Source organism: Dipodomys merriami, unplaced genomic scaffold (genome assembly GCF_024711535.1).
Source record: "Dipodomys merriami isolate MVZ:Mamm:240054 unplaced genomic scaffold, mDipMer1.0.p SCAF_8, whole genome shotgun sequence".
Taxonomy (NCBI): domain Eukaryota; kingdom Metazoa; phylum Chordata; class Mammalia; order Rodentia; family Heteromyidae; genus Dipodomys; species Dipodomys merriami.
Window position 1 is genome coordinate 32,374,731 of NW_027206401.1, and position 27,431 is coordinate 32,402,161.

General features: G+C 41.8%; 1 protein-coding gene across 8 annotated transcripts in view; it reads right to left on the minus strand.

Moving 5' to 3' along the window:
* The window catches only part of Armc2 (armadillo repeat containing 2), a 106,377-nt gene that overhangs the window by 66,389 nt on the left and 12,557 nt on the right, over window positions 1-27,431 (minus strand). For all 8 annotated transcript variants that reach the window (XR_011369442.1, XR_011369443.1, XM_070010978.1 and 5 more), the window contains exons 4-6: window positions 25,707-25,872; window positions 19,186-19,393; window positions 4,671-4,747 (exon numbers count right to left, since the gene is read on the minus strand). Coding sequence is in view for 6 of the 8 variants with exons in the window: in XM_070010978.1 (XP_069867079.1) it covers window positions 4,671-4,747; window positions 19,186-19,393; window positions 25,707-25,872 (451 nt within the window). In the remaining 2 variants the exon portion in view is untranslated. The remainder of the gene's footprint in view (window positions 1-4,670; window positions 4,748-19,185; window positions 19,394-25,706; window positions 25,873-27,431) is intronic.

Sequence of the window (27,431 nt, forward strand, 5' to 3'; positions counted from 1 at the left end):
AGCAAATAAAAAGTCTAGATTAGCCTGACACTGGCTGGTGGCTCACGCCTGTTATTTTAACTACTCAGGAGGATCTGAGGATCACAGTTCAAAGCCAGCCTGCACAGGAAAGTTCATGAGACTCTTATCTCCAATAAACTACCAAAAAACTGGAACTGGTGCTGTGGCTCAAGTGGTAGAGCTCTCTCCTTGAGCTGAAGAGCTCAGGGACAGCACCCAGGCCCGAGTTCAAGCCTCATGACCAAAAAAAAAAGTCTAGATTATATTGGGCCTGTAACATCAAAGCAAGTAATTTCCTGTGGGGTATGGGGAAAAGCCTGGGTTTTCCCCCACTCCTTTCTGTCACTGGCGCATTGTGTGACTGAGGTCTAATCTCTGGTCCTTTCTGAGCCCTGGTTTCCTCATCAGCAAAACAGAAATGAGAACATTTGCCTTCAGGGTTATAAAAACTAGAAGATATGGTCTAGGTGAAATGCTGTGTCTGGGATCATGCATCTAACAACACTCAAGTATCCATGGAGTCCTTTTCCCTGGCTGGTCACTACAATGTGCCACAGCTGTGACATGAGAAGTCCATGCTGCCGGTGCAAGAAGCTTCCAGAGCAATGCTGCCAGGCATGGCACCCACTGGGTGCTGCAGCCTCTATTCTACTTTTATAACCTTGTCCCATTTTACAGACAAGGAAAGTGAAATCCAGACTATTGAGTTATCTGTCTGAGTTTATAATGCCCTGAAGCTCTTGCATTAGGTCTCTAAGATATTGTGCCCACACCAATCCAGCAAACGAGTATGTGGGAAATGTAAATCAATAAACTCCTAGTCATGGTTACCACTCACTTAGGAGAAACCCAAGATCCCAAACACTGCCTATGTCCTCTGCAGGGGGCGCTACTGGCTGATGTGCAGAGGATCCTCAGCAGTGAGAAGTGAATTCCAGTTCTTCAGCCATCTCTGAAATCCATTGGAAGCTCCTGGCCTGGCAACTAGTCTCTATTAGGGGGAAGAATCTAGCACCTCTCAAAGTGAACCAGGTACCACAAAAACATCAGACAATGTTAGAAATCATAGGGGCAACCACAGAGTTAAACACAGACAGACATACAGACACACACACACACAGACACACACACACACACAGACACACACACACAGACACACACACACAGACACACACACACACACACACACACATATCCCGGCATATTTTTAGTTTGACCAAGAAGTCTTGTTAAGAGCAGTGCCTGGGGGCTGGGAAGGTGGCTCAGTGGTAGAGCGCTTGCCTTGCATGCCTGAGGCCCTGGGTTCGATTCCTCAGTACCACATAAGCAAAAAGAAAAAAGCCGGAAGTGGCGCTGTGGCTAAAGTGGTAGAGCGCTAGCCTTCAGCTGAAGAGCTGAAGGACAGTGCCCAGGCCCAGAGTTCAGGCCCCACTACCGGACACCGCCCCCCTCCCCAAAAAAGAAAGAGCAGTGTCTGGGTCTGAACCACAGCTGTGCTGTTTGACCTTGGTCAAGTGAAGCAACAATGATCTTAAGCATTGGGATTATGGGGTGTTAATTCTTTATGTGTTCCTCTGTATCTTCCAAAACTCTTGATGAGGAAAATAAAACATCAGCTATTAAAATATGTGTGCACATATCTTACCAAATATCCACATTAGAATTTCCTTAAGAGTTAAAATAAAATTTCTGCAACAAGAAATCCCATAAAGTCCCTTCTCAATTATCTGTATAAATAGCAGAGAGACCCATAAAGGCACATATTAAAAATTCACTTGAATTCAGAGATGTCTGAGATGAGTTGCTATTCCATCAAACAGCGCAGCTGTTTCCCAGGAAAATCAGGGAAGCTGTATGATTCCCTCCCGTTCAACACTCACCCCAAATCCGCTTCACCTCCCCACTGTGTTCTAGAGACAGCCACACCCCGTTGCAAGTCTAGGCTTGCCTCTTAGCAGATTTCTCTGTGTCAAGAGTGTCCAGCCACACCCAGCATGGAAGCAAGAGCACTAGAACAGCCAAGGTAAGTAGGAAGGACTTGCCAACTAAGCTGTAATTAAACCGTGAAGGAATTGTAAGTAGTCTTCTGCAGATCAAAATCAGTTCCTATCAGCATAGGCTCACAATCCTCTATTCAAAACTTTTGGGAGCAATGTCTGGACTTTATATTAAAAAAAACAACAGGCATATTACATATCACTCCAATAGAATCTTCTGGGGAGAAGAGCCTATCACCTTATATTTGTAAATATTCATGCTAACAAAGCAAATGATTTGTTTCCCATCAGCTCAGATCTGGTATTGCCATTCAGTAAGACTGAAAGATACTTCAACCACTAGAGCTCTGAGATTTCAGATTGCAGATGAAAGAAAGTTACAGCCCAACTCTGTCAGTCTCTTGGATCAGTATTTTAATCACTCTACCTTAACTTTGGTATATATGTGCGTGTGTGTGTGTGTGTGTGTGTGTGTGTGTGTATTTTAAAAATAAATGTGAATATTCAGGTACTATAAAAGCATAGTTGCTCATATTCCTAGGGAGCCAACCAATTCAAAGTATATAAATAAAATCGACACTTCTCAAGGCAAGCCAAAAGCCAAAAGATAGCAAGTCAATAATAATCAATTTAATCAACACATACTTTGACCCACTTGAATTTACTAGAAATACTGACTTTAGCCCCCAAAGTCCAAATCACCATTGTGTGTGTGTGTGTGTGTGTGTGTGTGTGTGTGTGTGTGTGTGTGTGTGTGTGTGTGTGTGTGTGATGGTACCAGGATTAAAACTCAGGGTCTGGGTGCTGCCCCTTAGCTTTTTTGCTCAAGGCTGGTGCTCTACTATTTGAGCCATACCTCCACTTCCCACCTTTTGCTGCTTCACTGGAGATCAAAGCCTCACAGACTTTCCTATCTGGGCTGACTTCAAACCTTGATCCTAAGATCTCAGCATCCTAAGATTGTAAGTGTGAGCACTGGTACTAGGCCCAAATTATTTTGATCTTTTCTGTAATATGTTCCTTGATAAAGAGTGCCAGGAAAGGCTGTGATCATCAACCTGTTTATCAAGACAATGGAACAGTCCAAAAAGAGTACACCTCAGGCAGCCTTGGAGTAGAGGGGTGAGCCAGTATCACAAAACAGCAGATTTAACACTGCCAGGCCTTTGCAAAGTTGTATCAGGCTATGGCTTTTTACCTCTTTGCCTCCACGCCATGCATCTCCTCCTTGCAATGTCCTCCTGCACCCCACCTTCATTCCATATACTGTCTCTCATACTATGCATACATGCATATTCATATCCATGCATGCACACACACACACACACACACACACACACACTAGTAAGGTTTGTCTCAGTCTTAGGGAAGAACTCAATATTTTAGAAAGCACTTTCATCATGATTTACAGTTTGCTAAATATAAAAACTATGATTCAACAGGAAATTGAGTAAGTCAAGAAAAAAAAAAATTCTGCCTGTGTTTGAAGGTTTTGCTGTCTAAGAGGTTATATCTATTAACTGCAGCTCTGTGTTCTGAACACAAAAGCCTGACACAATGATAGGATTGGCTGATGTTTTTAGCATGTAAATGCCATGTCCTTAGCAACAAATGCTGTCTTGGAAATCAGAATATTAGCTTCTTCCTGAGTATCAGAAGAATTCCTAGTAGTCACAAAAAGTATTTCATTAATATTTTAAAAGACATTTAACCAAGTACTACTTTTATATTATTATTGTTGTTGTTGAGACAACGTCTTGCTGCATAACCCAAGCTGGCCTCATGATTCTCCTGCCACAGCCTCTGGTGTGCTGGGATTATAGATGTGCACCATAACGTTCAACATAAAGAATATCTGTACCATAAGAAGGAAAAAATCCGAGGAATATAAAAATATTTGTGTACCCTGATTAGTTTGGTCAGATATTAATACTGTGCCATATTTTTGTTGTTCCCCTCATTATAAAGAAATAATGCAGACATAAAGCTCTCTGCACACTTCCCTCTACACTTCTCCTATAACCCCATGGGGTTATATTATTCTCAATAAGTGGTACTTGGGATTTTACATGGTTTCACAGGTTACCATATAGATCCATAACCCAGGATTTATACCTTTGACTTTGAAACTTTTTTTAAATCTATGTCTTTAGTCATTACAGTCAATATTACAAACACACTTTTGTTCATTTTTCTACCCGCCTTATTTTATTGTATGAACACATTTTGTATCATTTTTCTAGTCTATAGTTTATATTGTTATGTATTTTTCCCAACTCTACAGTATTAAGCTCCCCAAACACTATCTTATTATAGTTAATAGAGTTTCATTTAAGGAGCAATGTTTTTGAACTCAGGTGATGAACCTTAGAGCTAGTTAATGTCAAGTCTGGCAACCTTCAGAATACTTTTGCTACATAATTTCTATAAAATTGTTAAGACCATCATCAACCCACATTTGAGGCACCAGAGCTGCCTAATGGCAAGACTGTTATGAAACCACAAAAAAACGGATCAAAGTAACTGTTGACCTTTGACCCTGCTGGACATAGTTGCTGGAATTTTCTTTCACAAGCCAGCCAACAGCAGACATCTTCCTGCACAAGTTTTTCCTACCAATGTAGATGCTGCAGATGGAGTTTTGAGAACGTGGATGGAACAGGAGCTCCTCACCTGCTTTGATTTCCAACCTGCTCAGGTCTGAGCTGCTGGGGCATGAGGAAGCCCTTGTGCGCCTCTTCCCTTGCTCCCTAGGAAAAAGTAGAATTCATGTAACGCAGCACAAAACACCAAGGCTTCTGCAGTTTTGTAAATTATGTCTGTGTGGTATGGTTTCTGAAGAAACCACAGAGAATTGGTTTCTAAAATGAGGTTTGATGCTCTGTTATCTTGCTTTCATCAACCTTTAGTTTCCTATGGAGATTTATCTTGGAAAAACAATTCATTGGCATTTCAATATAGGAACTATATAAGAATCCAATCTTTGCAAAACAGAATTGGTTAAGGATATGGACCACAAGAGGTCACTGTTAGAATAAGAAAGAGCCCTGGTGGAAGTTCTCAGGCCAGGCCAGCAGCCTCTGAGAGGTGGGAAAGCGAAACTCCCCTCTACAGACAGGAGGGAAGGAGGCGGTGCTGAATCTCCAGATATGCCCAAGGTCACACAGCCAGCTCAGTTTTGGAATTCAGGTCTCTTAATTTCCCATTCTTTCCACTACATCACAGAATGTCCTGTTTCCATTTTAAAACTTAATTAAATTATTATTTTTTCCAAAAAGTATTTTCTTAGGAATATTTTAAAAGTTAAAACAAAACAAAACAAAAAACCTAAAGGTACATTCCAACAGTCCTGGGTGGGCGAATATTTTGTGTTCCACATAAAGAGCTGTGCTGGCTAATAGCAGGTCTTAATGCTTATGGTTTTACAGATATAGTTCATGGAAAGCCTTTCTCGGGTGGATACTTCTCTTAGAGCTGAGACTTAAAAGTACTTAGTTATAAATAGCTGCATCAAATTCCAAGATTAAAAAAGCACTGGAGGAATGTGAATGCAAATTTTACAACAAGGCTTTTTTGCTGATGTAATATATGTGCACACTCATAAAAGTGCACCCACAAATGGCCCGGGCCTACACTCACTATTCCTGCTTCACTGGGGAGCAGTCAGCAACCCAGAACATGTCATGGCCCTCACCCTTTGCCACTGTCCTAGAGTGCACATTCACCAAGTTTGTTTTCCCCCCATTAACATGCCCTTTTAACGTACCTGATATTTTCTCGTTATAAAATATGGAAAAGTAAGTCATGCACCTGGTGGCTCATGCCTGTAATCCCAGCTACTCAGGAGGCTGAGATCTGAGGATCAAAGTTCAAAGCCAGTTTGTGCAGAAAAGTCCATGAGACTATTAGCTCCAAGTAAGCAGCACAAAGACAGAACCGGGGCTGTGGCTCAAGTGATAGAGTGCTAGCTTTGAGCAAGTAGTAAAGCCAAGTGAGAGTACAAGATTTAAAAAAAGATAAAAATACAAACAAATAAAAATATAAATAAAAAGATACAGTAGTATCTACTTCTCTGAAGCAATTGCTTTATTGTTGTACATAATGAAAAACAGATCTGACAGTTAGATATTCCTAGCCAACCAAAGAAAGAATGTGGGGAATGGATCCTCATGAAGGAAAAGGTATAAAAAACTCAACCTTCTGAAAAGATAAAATACTAAAGCATCAATAGGATGTTAATGTTTTAGTATTCCCCTATTTATCATTCCTTGAGAATACTAGGAAGAAGAATTTTCTTTCGATGTGTAGATCTGCCCTACACAACTGCCTAAAATGTCAAGCAAGCTAATTTTTAACAAGTGACATTTCTGAGTCACTAGTCCATTCTCCCCATAGATACATGTGTCCATCCTCACTTCCTGGAAAATGAAAATTCACAAGGATCCTTATAAGATACAAAGGCTTGGGAGTGCCCTATCCTAGCAGTTCTCAGGGAGAGCACAGGAGAATGTGTCACCCCTTCTGCAAATAATTAATTGATGAATTGTAGTGGTGATGGAGTAGGTGAACACACAGACAGACATCTGGGTGCTGGGCCCACCTGCTGTGTGTCCAACTCCTAGAGAAAACTCTTACCAGCTCTGTGACCTTAAGACTTACTTAGTTTTGGTTTCCTCATCTTATAATGAGGGCAGTGCTTCTATTTTTATGCAATGATTGGCACATTCACTTAATAAATTGTCATTAGGGTGCTTCTTTTTCTTCTTAATCACCCAGCACCTATCTGAGCAGTTTAGTACTAGACCTGAACATATATGGTCTTCTCTGATCAAGTTTCAAAGCTAATCTCAGAAATTACAAAACTCTGTTTTTCTTGAGGCAATGGGAATTGAACCCAGGGACTTTGTGCATTCTAGGCAAGCATTCTACTGCTCAGTTATATCCCTAGCCTGTGAACTACTTTTTAAAATAATTCACTTTTTTTTACAAATAGACTTTGGGAGAAAAGTTCAATAAAACTCAAGGGAAGCTGACAGGAGAATGATTAGCAAATGGAAGAAATGGACCACAAATGTAAGCCTTACAAGACTAAAAATCACTCTCTGAAGAGGAGCAGCATGAAGGAAGGAAAAGGACATGAGAAGCATAACCCTTAAGGCTGGGTTCAATTGCCTAGGTCTAGCAAGACAGGCACAGAGGTTTCTGCTGGGAAGAACTGGGAACAGCCTAAATTGGGTTGAGTAATGGACTCCATTTGCTGGACAGTAAGAAACTTCATAGGCTCTGATGCTAGGAAGTAGTGGGATTTAGAGTGAAGCAACGACAAGAAGTAAAAGGAGAGGTAAAGGGCACCAGTCTTTTAAGAATACAGTGGATCTCATAAGTAAAAAGTTGACGGAGTGGTGGGTGATTTCAAGCCTCCACAGAATAGGGGGATGACCTGGACAAACAGGAGGCCAGGGTTGCTGCCAATAGAAATGGGATGGTGAGGTAGGGAGGGAGAAGAACCATTTGAAGGTTAGGCAAATTTGGCATTTACCTAGTTGAGTTTCTGATGACCTAGGGAACAGCTGCAAATATGTGGAAATTGGGAAAAGGGGTCTGTGTGAGACTAAAATGGCACAGAGCGACCAGAAGGCTGGCTCTGAGACTTGGAACTCTTTCGATGCTCATGGGTAAAGACTAGGAAGGAACAAAAGAGGCCCAAAGGAGGAGAGAAGTAATCTATGCCCTCCCATAATCCAAGCCCTGCTGGAAGAGAGGGCACTGTGCACAGGAGACAGCTGTTGGGGACTGGGGAAGGTCTAGCCTGGCCTAGCCAAGCAGCAGGGTCTCCATGGAATAGTATGGCTGAAATCCCACAGTAGGAATAAGTAGGAAAGAGCTACCAAGAAAAGAGAATCCCTGCTTCACTGGAGAGGAGGAAGAACAGCCTTACGTATACCACAGAAATCCATTTCATGGGCCTTGTAAACAAATCTTTTATCCCTTTTCCCTTCTGACAGTTCTTCAACTTGCGCTAAGACCCTGCCCTCATCACCTGGTGACTAAATCACTTCCTATGGTTTATGTCCCGGGGCTCCAGCATAGAGGGCTGTACGATCGCTGCTAAGTTTTAACCTAAGCTTTGGTTTTCTGTGCATGAGGGGGTGATAAGTAATGGCACCCCACCTAAGGTTGTTGTGAGGACATCATATGCTGGCTCGCTTACCATGAGCAAGTGTCAGCTGGGATACTTGGACTAAGGCAGTCTAGAAGCACTGGTGTTTCTAGGGTGATCACAGAGCAGGTCACAGGCAGTGAAGGCAGGTGCTCTTCATCCAGGTTGGACCTTCGCTCATTCTTATTAAATTCCAGTTTTACATTGGCAGCCAGTTCCTGCTTGTCTGATGTTTGCGGATTTCAATTCAGTCATCTAGTATAATTGTTCTCCCCAGCTTCCCCTTCCATGTTATTAGAGATGATAATTAAATTTTGTATGATTTTTTGATGTACTAAAAATAAAACAATTCTTGAAATGAGCTCTTTTCTGAAATTCATCTTAGAGGTGGAAGAACACTCTTTTGTTAGGATATTAGCTAGGAAGTCCCAATATACAAATAATAAAAACCTAATTCTCCTGGCTTTAAATGACAGAGAGAATCTATTGGTTGATATAACCCCAAAGTGGCCACGCAGCTGGCGAGGGAGGGGGCGATGGGAGGGGGGGAGTTGGGGAGAGGAGGGGCAGGACTTTAGGCCTGGCACGATCAAAGCTCTGACTCTGGCCTCTGCAATTCTCTTCCCTCTAGCCTTCTTTTACCTCTGTCTGTAATCAGGCTGGAGTCCTGATGAAAGTAAAATGTAGGTAGGTGCTCCCAGGCTTCCCTTCTGTAGCCCTTGAGTCTCAGGGAATAAGCAAAGTCTCTTCCTGTCACTGACCAGAGTCCCACATTTCAGTCTGAACATAGAATCAAGCTCAGTAGCCAAGGCAAACTACACTCCCGGTGATGGAATTACTACTGCCCATAAATCAGTCCAGTATGTTGGCAATATTGACTACTCAGACATATATACTCAAAAGAAATAAATTTATAGTTCTTTAAAGATATTCTACAAGGTATATTTTGCTATAATTCAGGTCATTCTTGCAATGATTATGACTATGCTTCTTTAGCTAAGATTGACCAAAACTTTTCTTAAGGGGCCACAGAGTATGTATTTTACAATTTGTAGACAAAGTGGCAAAGTCGGAGTTATTAAATAGTAGTTTTTGCAACTTTTTAAATGTAATGATTTGTCATATAAAATAAAATTAATCAAAACAAACTCCAGAAAAGAAAAAAAACAAAAATGAACTCTAGGAAATGAAAACAAGAAGTTTTTTTCTTGTTGCTGTTTTATAATAATAATAATAATAATAATAGAGCTAAGTAAAAGATTTGGAATTAAGAATAAAACCAAACTAATTTTCATTTTGGAAAAATTTTAAGGGGTATTTATGGTAAGGAACTGTGTAGTGTAGCTCAATGGTAGGATGCTTGCCTGGCATGCATGAAGTCTTGGTTTTTGTCCCAGCACAACAATGCTTACCAAAAAAAAAAAAAAAATTAAGTTTTGGGCTGAACTTTTTTTTGTTCTAGGAAAAAGACATTTCATCTATTGGATACAAGTCATATAGGCGTAAATCAGATAGTAAATATCTAGCCATTGCACCCATGTAGACTCAATCACAACTATGCTGCTCTGCTATCACTAGTGCAAATGCAGCCAGATTCCATAGGCAAATGAGTGCATGTGGCTGGGTTCCAGAAACACTTGATCTGTAAAAGCAAGCCACGAACTGGCTTTGGCTCTTGGGGTTTAGTTTGTTGATCTTTGTCCTCTTGATATTTTCATTCCAATTTGGGAATACCACCAAAATAGTGATGGTCTTTCTCATGTCTTCATGGTTTGGAGACATAGCTTCAAGACAAATTAACACTCTTTCCTAATAACTAATCATCAAAACAGAATCCTGCTCAAATAGGAACACACAACACAATGAATTTAAAAGATATGATTTTAAAGGTATGTTCATAAGATCAAATTTTTTTTTTTTTTTTTTTTTTTTTTTGTCGGTTGTGGGGCTTGAACTCTGGGCCTGGGAGCTGTCCCTCAGCTCTTCAGCTCAAGGCGAGCGCTCTACCACTTGAGCTACAGCGCCACTTCCGGTTTTCTGGTGGTTTATTGGAGATAGGAGTCTCACGGTCTCTCCTGCCTGGGCTGGCTTTGAACCTCGATCCTCAGGTCTCAGCCTCCTGAGTAGCTAGGATTACAGGCGTGAGCCACCAGCGCCCGGCTCATAAGATCAAAAATTTAAGGAAGGCCTCTAAGTTACTCATAGTGTTGGGTTATAGCCCAAGATTAAAAATACACACACACACACACACACACACACACACACACACACACACACCACTATAATAATTACTTCAGCAATTAGTACTGGCTATTATCCAAGTTGTTTCAATACAAATTTGATTAGAAGTTGCTTTGTAGATAACCATGCTAGCTTAATTTAGCTAACCATAAATTTCCTTAAGGTAGAACAAAATCTACAGATTCATGTTTCCCTTAACAGTCAAAGCTCCACAGTTTGATGACACCCCAGGTGAAAGGCCTTCATAACTGCTCAGTGGGACAGCTTTGAGGAAGGACTTCAGCCCAGGGAATAATTACCATGAGACTGAAGCCCTAGTAGCTTCCATCACCAGTTGGAGTACTGGCTTTCCCTCACACATAGCCCTTGCCCACCTGAAAGGAGGCAGTTTACACGTGTCCTAGGGGCCTCCTGTGTTCCAGTCTCCCTCTTCCAAAATCGTTGAAAACCTCTGACCCCCATGCCATCCACTCATCTGTCACATGTCCCTCACCTCCATCTAGGAATACCTCCAGGAATGTGCTCAGTGGCATACAGCTTGTGATACTTCCCAACACCTTATATCAAGTCCTACCTCTGGCTGATGCTGCTTCTGATGAAAACTAGCCCACCAGAAGCACTCCAAACCAAATGTACTCTTAAGGAAAAGACCCTCAGAACTATGAACCCTAAGCTCTAAACCTCCTACCCCCAGCCACTCTCTTTCAGTTCTCCTTTCATTCTTCCAGCATTTAAGTAAATCCCCCAAACCTGCTACCAACCTTTTTGTGTGCATTCAAATCACATGGAGATCTCATAGAGGGGGATTCAAATTCACAGCTCTGGGGCCTTAGATTCTGCATTTCCTAACAGAAATGTAGCAAGGGCTGATAAGCTAAAGAGCTTCTCAAGGCCCGAGTCCATTCCTGTATCCCCAATAGCCTCACTCAGAGCTTTGCTGACAAGAAATGGGGAACAAGGGTAAATGATCAAATTAGATGGGCTTTTACAAACTCATTCTGCCCAATGCTCCTGTCTTTTCCAAATGACAAGTTTTGTCACCACATAATCCTTAATTTCTTTCTTTCTTTTTTTTTTAGCTGTGGGGCTTGAACTCATGAGCTTGGACACTATCCCTGCGCTCTTCAGTTCAAGGCGAGCACTCTAGCACTTGGGCCTCAGCGTTACTTCTGGTTTTCTGGTGGTTAATTGGGGATGAAAGTCTCATGGACTTTCCTGCCCAGGCAGGCTTTGAACCGTGATCCTCAGATCTCAGCCTCCTGAGTAGCTAGGATTATAGGCGTGAGCCACCAGCACCAGGCCTTAATTTCTTTTTTAAAATTAATTTACATTAGATATTGGTTGGAGATTAGAAGATTTCATCATTACCTTTCCACATATCACCCCCCCCCACACACACACACACATCTCTATTACTCTTATTTATTTATTGCCAGTCCTAGGGCTTGAACTCTAGGCCTGGGAGATATCTCTGAACTTCCCTTGCGAGTACTCTACCAATTGAGCCACAACTACACTTCTGGCTTTTTTGAGTAGTCTATTGGAGATAAGAGTCTCATGGACTTTCCTGGACAGGCTGGCTTCGAACCTTAATCCTCAGACCTCAACCTCCTAAGTAGCTAAGACTATAGGCATGAGCCACTGGCACCCGGCTTAATTTCTTTTTAATATTTTTAAGTAATTGTACAAAGGAGTCTCAGTTCAACATATCAGTTATGCGCATAATACATCTTAATTTCTTAAAAAAAATAATGACTTCATTGTTTTTGAAAAATGACATATTTATTATTATTTCTTAAAGCCTTGGTAATATAAGTACAAAGAAGTTGTTTTAAAAGTCATCCCACATCCCACCACCCTGAAATAAACATCATTAATATGTGATAAACATCATTCCAGATGTTTTGTATATATTAGATGGAAAGAGAGAATGAGAAACCGGAAGGAAGATTGGAGGAGGAGGCAGGGAGGCCAGGTGAACCAATAGATACAAATGGAATCCTGCCACACACATTATTATAATGAAAAGTGGTACGTATATATTTTACTTGATTTTAACACAGAAACAGAAATAGAGATGAAACTGAAGAGATTGTAGGGCTTCAGATGAATGGGTCTTCACAAGGTATTAGTTCCTAACCGATCTCGCTGAAGTTAAGAAGAAAAATAATGAAAACATTAGGATGCTGAAACCATCGCTTTTTAAACCATTTCCATGTCAGTCAGTAAACACTGAAAAATCCATTCCTTATTATGAAAATGAAGAAATTAGTATTCACGTTTCCTCCCAAGTACTGGTTTTAGTAACTTATATTCAACTGCACTGTTGAGGTTTCTGTTCCTTAGTCATCATTTTCAAGAATTGTTCAGTTTTAATTTACTATGAAAATAAAGCCAATACAGTGATGATTTTACAATAGACTTTCATTTCTGAGCTTTGAATTCTGATTCAGTTGTCTAAAGGTGTTCTAGAAGGTGCATGACGAGTGTGTTCCTTTAGTCTTGCCTCTTTGAAAGTGTCTACCTACTACCACTTGACTGGTGATATAATTTTTAGCTATTCCTTTTTATGCTGAGGATTTCAAAGACATTACTCCACTCTCTTCTGGAACTGAGTGATATTTTAATAAAGCAGGAGGCTAGCTTGCCTTTCTCCTTTTGTATGACTTGCTTTCATGGCCTGAATGGTCTTATGATAATTTCTTTATATGACAGAAAAGCAATCTTTTCTGTCACACGAAAATGTTGCCATCTTATAACCAGTTACCATTCTGTGCTGATATTTCTTGATACCGATAGTTCCTGGAATTATTTGCTTCTTGACTTTAATCATGAATATCATCTGTGTGTTCATAATAGTCAGCCATGTCAAGGGTATGAGTCCCCCCTAGAGTGGGAACTTTCCACTGACTTTACCAAACTCCTCCAACTGTGACCATCAGCCAGCCTGTTCCCAGCTAGCTGTGATACAACAGACCCCATTTGAGAGGGCTAGAGTACTATCTAATTTCCATGTATTGCCCTAACACCCTGGAAACCAATCCTAAAACAAAAGGACCCTGACTCTTTGACAGGGTAGATGAATAGCTTGGGTTAGGATAAAAGCCAAGCAGATCACTCCAGCCAGTGTGTCTCCCTAGCTCTGGGGAGAGTGACATTATACCTTTCTGTGCAGAAGTAAAGTGACTTGATGAAATGTCCTATATCTCTTGTGGGTCTATTCACTTCTTGACATCAGAGGGTCCTGTACTTCCAGTATCCAGACATTCACCCCTTCCACAGTCATTGACCATGTGTGGCATACTGGGTAGTGTTCCAGTGCTAAATACTGCTGGAAACATAACATCTTAGTGTAGAGTATTCCATACCAAGTTTTGTTGGACACTGTATATTTAGGTGCTTTTGATATAAGGTCTTATTTCAGAAAGTTTTTTTCTAGTACATCTTAATATTTTTCTGTTTTGTTCTTGTTAATCTGACCTCTTCGAGTCTCCATTGGTTATTGTAATATTAAATGAATTAATATGTATAATCACTCAGAAGACTGCCTGCTCCTCAATTCCATATCAGTGCTAGGAAAGATTCCCTTCAAGAATTTGAATTTCATTCTTCCATATCTCTCCCAATCTTTCTTTCACAGCTGCTTTCTTATTCATTTCTTTTTGTGTATTTCTTCTGCCTGTCCTCATTACATTTTCAATTGATTTTTATCCTACTTAATGTCATTTTCTCCTCATATGCATATTGTTTTCTTTGATTTCTTTTTTGAGAACTGCAAGTTTATTTTGATCACCTGATATGGATTTATAGTCTCTAATTTGAGTTCCTGTAACCCAAAGAAGAGCTCTTACTCCTTTTCTGTAAAATGGAAGGTTCACATTGCCTACATTTCCTATGAGACCAAAGAGAACTGTTTTAACTCTTCTCACATTGTTTTGAGGATACTGTCTTTTGTGATATATTTTCTTCATCTGTCATTTGTCATGCTGTTTTTTCTTTTCTTTCTCTTTCTTTTTTAGGCAATTCTGGGGTTTGAATTCAGAGCCTTGCACTTGCTAGGTAGGTGATTTACTATTTATTTAAAGGCGTATTTCCAGGTCTTCCCTACACTTTTTTTTTTTTCTTTAGCTATTTTCCTAACAGGATCTTGTTTGCCTTAATCACAATCCAACCACCACTCCAGCCTGTCTTTTGTCATATTTTTTACTTATCTAAGCTGAGTCTTAGCTTAGTTTTTATCCTGATATAATTTGTCTTCATTTGTTGAAGTTGAATAAGATCCACAGAAAAAGAGCACTTGGGTACTGTGGAGGTGAAGTTTTTGAATATCCAATGATAAAATCTATTTTCTTTTATTCTGAGGAGTATTATGGAATAGGGTGTTGTGACTCACTAAAAATCCATTTTACATGATGCACTGCTTGAATTCTAATCTGTGAACCCCTCCCCCAACACACACACATACACACAAATTTGCCAGCTCACAGGCAATAAAGAGAACATGTCACCCTCAGCTCTACCATGTCCCCCAACATTTCATAATTTGTATCTTGAACTGAATTCCTGTAGGCATCCTCTCTTTCTTTTAGGCTACCCACATCCTTAGATCTCATCTCTTTCAACAGGCTACTGGACACATTCATCGGAATGGAAAACTCACTTTTTGTAAAATCTGTTTCTTGCTCAAAGTCTGAAAAGGTATGTATCCACTCTCAGATCATCCCTTATTTTCACAGTAAAGAAAATGAACTAGACTTTTTGATTGCCACATTCCAAGTAACAAAACTTAATCTGAAATGACATGACCAGAAAAGAGAGAAAGAGGGAGGGGGGGGGAGAGAGAGAGAGAGAGAGAGAGAGAGAGAGAGAGAGAGAGAGAGAGAGAGAGAGAGAGAGAGAGAGAGAGGAGAGAGAGAGAACAAAATGCACAAAGAAGAGGAGGAAGAAGAGAAGGAAGAAAAAGAAAAAAAGTAAAATATGGAGAGTAGTCTGCAATGCTGAAGTGGTAGCTTGAAGTACTGGATCTAGGACTTAATAGTTATTCTTGAACTGGATTGCTCTGATTGTATATTTCAGAGCCTCCCTCCACAAGGCAGTGAAAGGGCCTCTGTCAGCTGCCAGACTACATTATCTTTGCAGCCTGGAGAAAGACCACATTTCCCAAAGGCCTTGGGGATAGTCCCAGGGAAGATCTCAGTCAGCCTCACTTGAACTATGAGCCCAGCTCTGAACCAACCACTAAAGCTGGGTCACCTGGCCACCCCTGGTGAGGGACACGAGGAGGGCAGGGTCAGACAGAGCAGCGTTTACTGCACAATGTGAGAGGGCTGCTTCCCTGTATAGGGAAGTTTGCCAGGAAGATAAAAAACAATCAAACCCAGTACTGCAATATAAGCTTTACTCCATGTTTTATAGTCTGGACTTGGAGCCATTTCTTCTGTTTCATTGACATTTATTTCTGTTTTTCATTCTTTGCTGTTTTCATTGGGTTTCTGCAGAGTGCTTGACTTTATCATCTTTAGCCAGAAGCTCACTTCCCTCATTTTTTATTTTAACCATATCAAAGGCCCTTGTTAGTTTACAAGTAAGGCTGCTCAACCTGAGTGCTCATTCTACAACCTGTACTTGGGAAGGTAGTAGAGATAAAGGAGGGAGAGGAGTCTTTTTATCTCCTAGGTTAGGAAAAAGCCCCTTGGGGGAATTAGGAAACTTGGTAGAAGGCATACAACTAAATGGAGTGGCTGAGAGACGACCTAGAGATTCTACAGAGATCTTGACTCCTGGCGGGTTACCCTGAGACTCCCCCCCAGGTCTTAGATCCTAACTAGGACATGTAGAATATTCACACAGAAAGCCTTAGTGGTATTTATGCAGATGTACAAAGGGCTCATCAGATAGGACCACTGGCTGGGCCGAGATGTACATACTCCTTTTTTTTTTTTTTGTCGGTCATGGGGCTTGAACTCTGGGCCTGGGCCCTGTCCCTCAGCTCTTCAGCTCAAGGCGAGCGCTCTACCACTTGAGCTACAGCGCCATTTCCGGTTTTCTGGTGGTTTATTGGAGATAGGAGTCTCACCGTCTCTCCTGCCCGGGCTGGCTTTGAACCTCGATCCTCAGATCTCAGCCTCCTGATTACAGGCGTGAGCCACCAGCGCCCGGCTTACATACTCCTTTTTTATTCTTTCCTTTCTCATCCTTTCTTTCCCTCCCCTCCCCTTCCCTCCTCCCCTTCCTTTCCTTTCCTGTCATTCTTTTGTGCTAGCACTGGCACTTGAACTCAGGGCTCACACGCTTGCTTAGCTTTTTCACTCAAGGCTGACCATTCTACAATTTGAGCCACACCTCCACTTCAACTTTTTACTGATTAATTAGAGATAAGAGTCTTGGGGATTTTTCTACCCAGGGTAGCTTCAAACCATGCTTCTTAGGTCTCAGCTTCCTGAGTAGCTAGGAAGTAATCCACCAGCACTCAGCTCACCCTCCTTGTTAATGTCAGTGTTACTCTTTTCAATCATGTACTACAGAGTGAGAAATAGTGACGTGCTGCCAAGGAATCAACTTTCCAAACTTCCAATCGATTCCTCAGTGGACACAGGATTGAGGACGGCAGCCTCATACAAGCTGGAGAATCTCTGGGGAAGTTACCTCATCCCTAATATCTCGTTTGTAATGGTACTTTGCTTAGCGAATCTTCCCCCATCGTAACTGGTATAAAGTTAAACTTCAGGCCATGCCATGTCTTAACTATCAGTATTTTAACAGGAAGGAAAGCCCACTAGACCCCACACTGGGAGCAAGCGTGTCAGCACATCACTTACTCTGTCCCCTGTCACTGTCCTCTCCTACCTCTACCTCCCTTCTACCAGTCCAGCTTACTGCCAAGGGCCTTCATTTTCTATTTCGGGTCTCCTGATTGGGGCAGGGGGGAGGGAGTGTTCATTGAGGGGAGGGCTTTCACATCAAAACTGGGAATAAGCCACCGCCTAGCAGAGATCATTTCTTGGAATTATTCCTTTAAATGTTTACAAGAAACAATTATCAAGTGTCCCTGACTGATTCCCAAATGTACTTGAAGGGAGAATTGCTAAGAGTTTCCATTTTCTGGTTTGTTTTAATCCTACTGCATAAACTTTTTTTTTTTCTTTCTGGTTGTTGTTGTTGGAATTCCTTCAACAAAATTCCTCATAAAGATGAAAGGAGGGGAAAGCTTGTTACTGAAAGTTAAACTTCCCAGGGTGCACCACAGACTCCACGCCAGCCGTGGCTGTGTGACATGAAAGCTGTACTTCCAAACAAAGGGACAATCAGCAGTGCTGTCACCAACACCTCCTCCCTTTGGATAGTCGGAAAGACTATGTCCGGTCCCCTAAAAGAACCTGTTCTTTGCTGTGTGGGGGATAAAATCTTTAACTACCAAATGCCCTTGTTGTCCCTGAATGAAAAAGACGTGATGAACTCTGGCAGGGTCGGGTTGTTCTACAACATCTGAAAGCTTTACAAAAATAAATAAACAAATTAAATAGCTTTTGTCTGGTTTGCCTCGTCAGCTTTCATTACTGTAAGGATGGATGCAGCAAAAGAAGTGTTTCCTTCTTTTACTCCAGGATGGAAGGAAGCACGGCTTGTCCTCCTGCCCTCTATGGTTCAGGGCTGAGCTCCGTGGCCTATTCTTACTCACCCACTGGAAAAGATTCGACGGCAAAGGCTACTTTGATGGGCTCAACTCCGAGTCCCAATTTGAAGTTGTTCTTTTCCACTTAAGGAGACATTTCATCCCTCCCCCCACCTTTCATTTAAAAAAAAATGTTTTGACTGCAAAGTGACATCACAAGGACCTCAAGGTAGCTTAATATATAAATTCTGCTAGTTGACACTCTAGGCTGTGTCAGCACACAAGGGCAGCTCAGCTAAACTAACCAGCTGCCAAACAACGACTTCAGGGAAACATTTTTGGATGTACATGTGGCTGAGCCAAAGGCAAACCCAAAATCTCAAGTGAGAGCATAAGTACTTGGGCTTTAAAAAAAAATAGGCCATGGTATTTAATCTTGTTAAGCAAGTTTGAGCTGGGCATTTGTCCATGATGGACAATGGAGAATCCTAGAAAAAAGTATCTTTAACTGAGTGACCCTGCTTAGTCCAAGGCCTTGTGCTTATCTCAGCATCACTACTGGCTGAGATTGGGAACCGGCCTGCTTTCCCTGCTATCTTCATGCCTGCCTGTTCAGTAAGATACCAGGGAAAAGATGTATGCAGACCAAAGAGAGAATGTTTGTCCTTCTTCAAGTCTTTCAAGCTGTAGGAAGCACACGTCTTGAAGAAGCCTGTAAGAAACTGCCAACATGAGGGGCTAATGGAGGGCTGGCACAGATAGCTGAAATCTACAGATCTGCTGTGGAATTTACAATATAGTAACAATATATGCACTACCCCCAAGTATGTAGTGGGAGCTTACAGGCCAGACAAGAGTCTCAAATAAGACACACACAAAATGATCAGTCATCATTTGGGCAATGGCTGCCACAGCCTCATTGAATCTTATTGTGACAGCCCCAAGGAGCAGTATGTTGGCAATTATTAATAAAATGGTCCCTGGGGATTACATAGAGAATGATCAAACATCTATCCAGCTGTGAAGGAAAAAAATATCTCTTCTAGTCATGCATTCATTTAAAATTTGCTCCTATAAAAGGGAAATAGAACATGAATCTTCTACATACAATGGGAAAAAAACCTCATAAATAACATAGTTACTCTACCAGAAAATTAAATGCAAAGTATACTGACCCTTCTCTTCTGAGATGAGATGGTAAAGGTGGTGCTTCTTTGAACACTTCTTGGCCTTTGATTTCTCTGAAGCCTCCATCATAAGGTAGCTGGACTGGGTGACTTTTTAAGTGGTCAATGGCATTTGGTTCTGTTAAATGAATCCCATTGATTTTCACCATAGAGTTCCCCATCATAACTGCTTCTTTGTATTGTGTTATCTTCTTTGCTGTAATAACAGAACATGTTTTCTCAAAGTATTTCTTATTTCAGGAATTAGTGCCTTCCAATGTTATTTTCTATCATAATTTATAGAATTTTAAAGTTATTTGTTACTTATGTTTTATGGCCAAGCCTCCCTGAACACAAGACTGCACCACAATGACAAGTTTAAATCATCACTTCCGCAGCTAAAAATGAATAGGATCTTAACTCCATTGGCTTCATGTCTACTGGAAAGAAAACAGAATTTAGGGTATGGCCTATTTAGTCTACCTACCTATTTCCATGTTCCCTAGTCATATCTTTTCTCATATGTTACATTGTTTCATCTTAAAATAGTTTATCAAGTGCCTCCCTGAGGTCAAACTCTGCCTTAGACAGTTGGCTGAATTAGCCGCAAAACAGAGATATTTTGCCTCAAAAATAGTCCATCCTCATGGGTGTAAAAATACAACAGTAATACACCATAATAAATAAGATTTATGGTCTGCTATAACATAATAAGCATGACCAAAGAAAGCAAAAATAGCAAAGAGAGTGGAAAAGGGTAAAAGGGGGTAGGAAGAGGGGCAATAAGGGGTCATGGGAGCACAGGGGATGTTAATATGGAGGCTGGATGGAAAAGAGTACCTGGGCTGGGAGAGGAACAGCAGGAAAGCAGTGTGGGAGGGGAAGGGGAAAGAGGTGGTCAGAGGGGCCCAGAATTGTACGGCTGGGACTTATTTATAAAGTTTTCTAGTGAGGCCTGAGGTAAAGTTGCACGAAGACATTCTACTTCTGAAACAAAACACAATGAGTTTATAAACACAGACTCTTAGACTTAAAATACCACACTTTTATCATCAGTCAATTGACCATCGAAGTTTTGTCTGGGCTGCTACTGGATTCTATCTAGTCTGTGATAAAATATTTTGTCAAAGGAGAAGAGAAAGTAAATCTGCAGTATGGCAGGAAGGCAGGGGCTTGGGGAGTGAAATGAGCTGCATATAGGAAAATAATATTTTGCAAGTTTTTCCAAAATGACTCAAGGTGTCTTTTTCTGTACTTATTTAGAAACCAACAAACCCATAAAAGCTAACAATAACAAAACCACCTATTGCACACTGACCAAGTTCGCTGCTTTCAAAACACTAAACTTTAAACCTAAAGTGAGCCCAGCCCTCATTTTGATGATGAGAAAATTAAGAACTCAAAAGACTAAATGACCCATCTGAAGGCACAGAGAAAGCCAGGCCTACAAGGCACAATGAACACACACTTCCAAACCCATCAGTTATGGGGTGGAGCAGGTATCTGAACACCACTCAGTAATGTGGGCAAGCTGCTTAACTTTTCTCTCACCTCTTCAGTGGCCCATCCCCTCTCTTGTGGCCCATTCTTGGGAATAAAATAAGGATTAAATGATGTGGCCTAGCTGGGCCTCAGTGGCTCACACCTGTACCCCAGCTACTCAGGAGACTGAGATCTGAGGATTGTGGTTCAAAGCCAGCCCAGGCAGAAAAGTCTATGAGACTTTTATTTCTAATTAACTAAACACACACAAAAAGAGCCAGAAGTAGAGCTGTGGCTCAAGTGGTAGAGTGCTAACCTTGAATGAAAAAGCTAAGGGACAGTGCTCAGGCCCTGAGTACAGGCCCCAGTACCAGCACACACACACACACACACACACACACACACACACACACACACACACACACACACACACACACACACACACACACACACACACACACACACACACACACACACACACACACACACACAGATACTTAGGAGATGTTGTCGTGTTACTGGAACTTTGTCTTCTGGTCCAGGTCCCTGTAACCACATCACTGTACACAACTGTGCTACTAAATTACTCAGCACACATATTGTCTTGATTACAAAGCACTTTTAGTCTATTTCTCTTTTAGCATTTCTTTCACTCGTATTTATTAAACACTACCATGTGCCAGGTGCTGTTCCATACACGAACAATCCTATGGAGAACAAGATGTCCTAGCCATCATAGAACTTCTAGAAGGGGAAACAGAACCATATGTTCTATTCTTCCAGCTACTGGGGTGAGCAGCGGATCATTGCTAACCTAGAGCACTACCCTGGGCCCATTCAGACTCCTGATGGAGGGACATCAGTAAAATAAGCATGTATGACAAAGCTTGGTGTCAAAGCTTGTACACATATATGTAGCACAATGCGGAAATTCTGTCGTGGATGATATGGGCATGTCCAAAGGAGACAGCTATGTGCAGCACTACCACATGGAAACACTAACCTACAGACATTTCTTTCATATCTGCTATATGCCACAACCTGTTTTAGGTTCTTGGGCTACTGCTCAGTGCAGTCACGGAGACAGAGAGGCCAGACGAGAAAAGGGATGAGTGCAGTACAGTGTGGACCCAGCCAGGTAACAAGGAGGTAGAGAGTAGAGAAGATTGGGAGTTGATCAGGGAAAGATGTGTGAAAGAGCTGCAACCTGAGCAGCCTGGATAGGTGAATGGGAGGCAAACAGAAGGAAATGGAGCAGAGCCCAGGTAGCTTCACGGGCTATTTTGAAATTCTTACTGTCTAAACAAAGAAGTCCACATTTTTCACTGAGCCCAGAAAATTGTACAGTGGGTCCTGCCTAAATCTTGAGGTAGAAATGTGGGTGTGGGAACCACAAGGGCTTCCACAGTGCTAGTGGCCCCCTCTGGGTAAGGGGACAGAAGGAGAGGCAAGAGAAGGGCTTGGAATTCAAGGCTGGAACCAGGTACCCATACAGCTGAGCAAGCAATAGAACTGGGACCTCACCCCTTCAACCAGGGGTGAGAAAACTACTGAACCAGCAAATCTAGCCTGCCTCATATTTTTGCAAAACTAGGAACTAAAAATGGTTTTTACATTTTTGATTTTAAAAAAAAATCAGATGAAGAGCAATGATTTATGACAAGTGAAAATTACATGAAGTTCAAGTTTCAGTGGCCAAAAATCAGCAATGGCTGCTTCTATTCTCTACTGCAGTGTTCAATGAGCTGGAGAGGGACTACATGCTCATAGGGGCCTAAGATGATTACAATCTGACTCTTCACAGAAAAATGGTGCTATCTTCTATGGTTTTCCAAACTGTGTTCTCAAGAGACAGATCCCTCAGTCAAGCAGGTTTGGGAAATGTGGGTTGGACTTAAAGTAAATGGATTTCTTCCCTGGATGGTTTTTCATACCCTCTAATGTGTTTTGGAGGGCCAGGAATGGCCGGTGTTTCCATGACTGATTTAAATGCTGGATCCTTTCCCAAGGAAAATCTGTCCACATTCTGCCTACACTATTCCGAGAATTTCTCTGGAACTCAGTTTGGCAAGCACTCCTGCAGCCATGGGGTGGGGAAGGGGTTGAAAGGTGTTCAGCAATGGGCTGGGAAGGTGGCTCAGTGGTAGAGTGCTTGCCTTGATGCATGAGGCCTTGGGTTCGATTCCTTAGCACCATATAAGCAAAAAGAATAAAAGCTGGAAGTGGCACTGTGGCTCAAGTGGTACAGCGCTAGTCTTGAGCTGAAGAGCTGAGGGACAGCGCCCAGGCCCCACAACCGGACGCAAAAAAACAAAAAAACAAAAAAGGTGTTCAGCAAGGGGATGATGGCATGTGGGTTATTTCCTTCATGACCTCTTATGCTTCATGGGAGACAGAACATGCTCGTTTTTCATGGCCACATCCAGTTGGATGCTCAACTTCCCTAGGCTCTGCTTGTAGCTAGCTCCAGAGGCTGCAGACAGGGAAGAGGTAAGAAGAGACACAGGGCAGTGGTGAGGAAGGAGAATGCAGACTGTGAGAAGTAGAAGAGGCCTTGATGACTGAAAGTGTGACAGGCAGGTCCTGAGTCTCTCTGCAGCTTGAATAGCAGGGAATACATTAGCCACAATATCATATCCAATTTACAAGCAGTTCTGAATTCAAAGCCATACAACTGTGGGCCCGGTTGAGATGATTGCCCCATCCTTTCCCCTTCCCGTTTTCAAACCAGAAGGTCCAAACCTGCCCCACACCCTAAGCCCGCCCTTATCTACTGACTTTCAACTACAAACAACTTTACACTAAGGGCAAGGCTAGGCCCTTTCCCTCCAGGCATAGATGACTTTGGGGCCTTGGTGTGAACAGAACACCTTTTTTAGACAATAGTGCCTTGGAAATAAAATCCACACAGCTTGTACACAAATGACAGATTCCAAGGCACAGAGCGCCAGTATTTACTTTAAATTGATGTGTGCTTTTAAAACGGCAATGACTTTTTTACTGCTGTTATTTCCTGTGTAGAGCCCTGGGCCTTTAGGGATGTGAGTTCTCTGCTAACAGGTGGATTAGAAGAACTACACTGAAGATATGTTTCACTGCATGTAGGCATGTAGGTGGTGGCTGGCCTCTGTACTGTGACTATTAATGGAGGGAGGGAGGGAGGGAATTGAGCTGGGGAAGGAGGGGCCAGAGGTTGAGTGGGGGGGGGGTAAGGGGGTAGGGGGGCGGGGGGGGGCAGACATTCATCATCCAGTCACTTTCACATCACCAGGAACTTTTTGGGCTCATGGTTTTAAAAATCCATTTATAATTTGACCCTGAACACAAACTGACAGCTGAAGTGAAGTTTCTTGAAGCAATACTTACCATTATGGTGTACCCTAATATTTTCCATTACTTCTATTCTATTTTATTTTTTAAACAATGCTAATATGGTCTGCCAAATTGTTTTTTATTCTACTAACAGATCTTTCCCTGCAGCTTGGAAAACTCTGTGCATGATCCCACCCATGGGAGGCAGTCTTTAGAACATGGAGTCTCCTGGATTAGGCTCCAGACAACACTGCTGTGGCAGGAGGAAAAATCCCACTCAAGTTTGTTTGTTTGTTTGCTTGGTTTTTAACAATAAAATAGGGCCTGGGAATGTGGCTTAGTTGTAGAGTGCTTGCCCAGCGTGCATGAAGCCCTGGGTTCGATTCCTCAATACCACATACACAGAAAAAGCTGGAAGTGGTGCTGTGGTTCAAGTGGTAGAGTGCTAGCCTTGAGCAAAAGAAGCTCAGGAACAGTGCCCACGCCCTGAGTTCCAGCCCCAGGACTGGCAAAATAAGTTAAGTAAGTAAGTAAGTAAGTAAAGTTCTGTTTTAATTTACTGATTCAGATCATTGTAAATATTCAACAATAAGTAAGACAGAAGGGGCTGAGGGTGGAAAGCTAGCTAATGTCATTCAAAATACAACCCGATCATTTGATACTCGGCTATAAAATAAACATGGGGAGAGAAAGCAAATTTTAAATCACCACCAACCAAAGGAGATGGCAGAGAGAAAGAAGAAAAAGTGCTCCAGTAACTCTGGCTTTGGAGGGGATTGCGATGCTGGAGAGTGAGCCATACCCACCCTCTCATGTGGTGGGGGGAGGGGGCTGACACACTCGGGTTTAAAGCTTAACCCTGCTCTGGGAACTTGGCAGGAGCAGCCAGTAGTGGGGAGGAGTCCTGACCCTTAACCTGGAAGGAAAAGGAAACTTGGAAGCAAGGCCTGGCTGCTTGGTCACGGGGTTAAGCAGCCCCATACATGGCAAGGGACCCATTCAAGTTTTGCTTATGCAGTTTCAGGAACCAGGAAGGTATTAAATCAGAGGATTAGTGTTCATGATAAGAATCTTATCATTCTCATTCATTTTTCAATTGCAATTAATTGTGTGTATATGTGTGTGTGTGTGTGTGTGTGTGTGTGTGTGTTTATGTGCTTAGGTGTGCCAGTCATGGGACTTGATCTCAGGATCTGGGGGCTGACCTTGAGCTTTTGTACTCAAGGCCTAATGCTCTACTACTTGAGCTACAGCTCTACTTTCAGCTTTTTTTTTTTTTTTTTTTTTTGGATAGCTAATTGGAGATAAGAGTCTCATGAACTTTCCTGCCTGGGCTGGCTTTGAACCACAATCCTCAGATCTCAAGACTCTCGAATAGCTGGGATTATAGGTAGGAGCCAATGGCATCTGGCTCTCAAATAGACAACTTTTCAAACTCTAAACATTATTCCTTCCTGACGTATGCGAACCAAGTCTTTGGAAATATTTCTCCTAATATCCTTTTACTACACAGAAATGTTTATTTTAAATAAAACTCTGTGTTATTTAGATATTCTTTGTAAACACCTGGGGAAAATATATAAACTACGTATAGCCAACTTTTACCCAACATTAACTCTTAGTTTATATGTAAAAAAAAAACCCAAAAGTTATGGAAAATCACATAAAAATAACTTTTGTAGCAAACTTAAGCAGCATGTCTGTCCCCAGGGTTGAAAGGACATGGCACGGCTTACACTCAGCTGGAGGAAGGGATCTGTCGGGCAGAAGAGCCCCCTGGGAGGCTGCCCGGAACAAGCGTGCCCGGGCACTGCTTATTTTTCGAATCTTTGCAGGGTCCAGTGGGGGCTTAGGCAGGCAGAGGTCCTCTTCTATGGTGGAAGATGGTGGAGCTTTTGGTTTCTGAAAAGAGAATTTAAAAACCAAAAAGATCGGCATCAGTCTCTGCCTCTCAAGGCTCATTTACTCCCCTTGAACTAACCTCCTGCTTTGTTTCTTTCTTTCTTTTCCTTCTGGCATCATAGTGGATCCTTAGGTCTACTTGCTCATTAGCCATCAAAATTACCAGGCATCATTAAAGTTCCTAAATCTACTTCCATAACACTTCCATAAACACTTGAACACTTGTGAGATTATCCATATGGATAGGCCTGTCGTCATTAATTGTTTTTGTCAATTATTTGAATAGACCATTCTGCTACATTGCTTAGCCTATTTGAAAGACACAAGTTACTCAGGCTGGCAAACAAACATGAGTTTTATGAGACGATGAAATTAATTATAATATAGTCAACTAGCTTTGTAAAGTACTGCGTTCAATTTAGTTCAGAAAAATACGTATTGGACACCTAAATTGGCCAAGACTTATGTGAACTATGAATACCAATTTTACATACCACAGATTCCACTAAAGTTAGGGTTTTGCTTGCTTGTTTGAGATAAGGTCTCTGCAGCCTAGCCTGGCCTTGAGCTCACAGTTCTGTTTTAGCTTCCTGAGTGCTAGATTTTAAGTATGTTACCACTATGCCTCCCTTCAAAGAAGTATTTTTTAAATGATATTAAGAAATTTTAAAGCAAATGACCTATTTGAGATAAGCCTATTTACCCTAGCCATCATGGACTGCAATCCTCCTTTTTAGGCTTCCTGCCATATCTGGGATGACAGGTGCATACCACCTGAGAAGCTAGGATTACAGGCATGACCTACTAGCACCTAGCTTTTTATAATAGACATGCATCCTTGTATTGAAGCCCAGTAAATGCTAGTTCCCTTCCTTACACACTCAGTTCACTCCTTATTATCAGATTTGGTTCTCAGTCCCTTTGAACTCTTCCCACAAATCAAGACCCTGGCCTATGACATGACTCTAAGGAGGGTGCACTAATTTGTCTACACAAATACTGCCACAGTTGCTCAGGGCACAGTTACTTTACTTTGTAATCTCCCCAGTTTGTTGAAAAATAGTTATAAGAGTGTGACTTGTCCATGAAGCTAATAGTAACAGAAAAGCAAAGAGTATCATATAGGGAAGTAAGTACTTTATATAGTTACGAAAAACAAAATTCATAACTTCAGTACTGAAGGTCAATATAAGGTTTCCTGCACTCTGCAGCTGTAATGTGTCATCTTCATTGATGGGATTGAGAAGGCTGAGGAGATTAGATTAGTAAAGCACAGCTCTGGGCATGTCAGTGAAGCTGCTTCCAGTGAGGACTCATTAAAGGCGGTGCCCTATCCCAAATGTGAACAATACAGTCCCATACCATAAGCTGGAGCCTGATGGAATATAAGCAAGAAATAGAGGGAGCCCACTAGCTCAGGCACTCTGACTCCCTGTCTCTCAGGGGCTGAGATACTTCATTCTACCATGAGTTCCTGCCATGACATTCTTCTACAGCACCAGCCTAGAAGCCATAGTGCCCAGGAACCAAGCCTGGAAACCTCTGAAACTTTGAGCCAC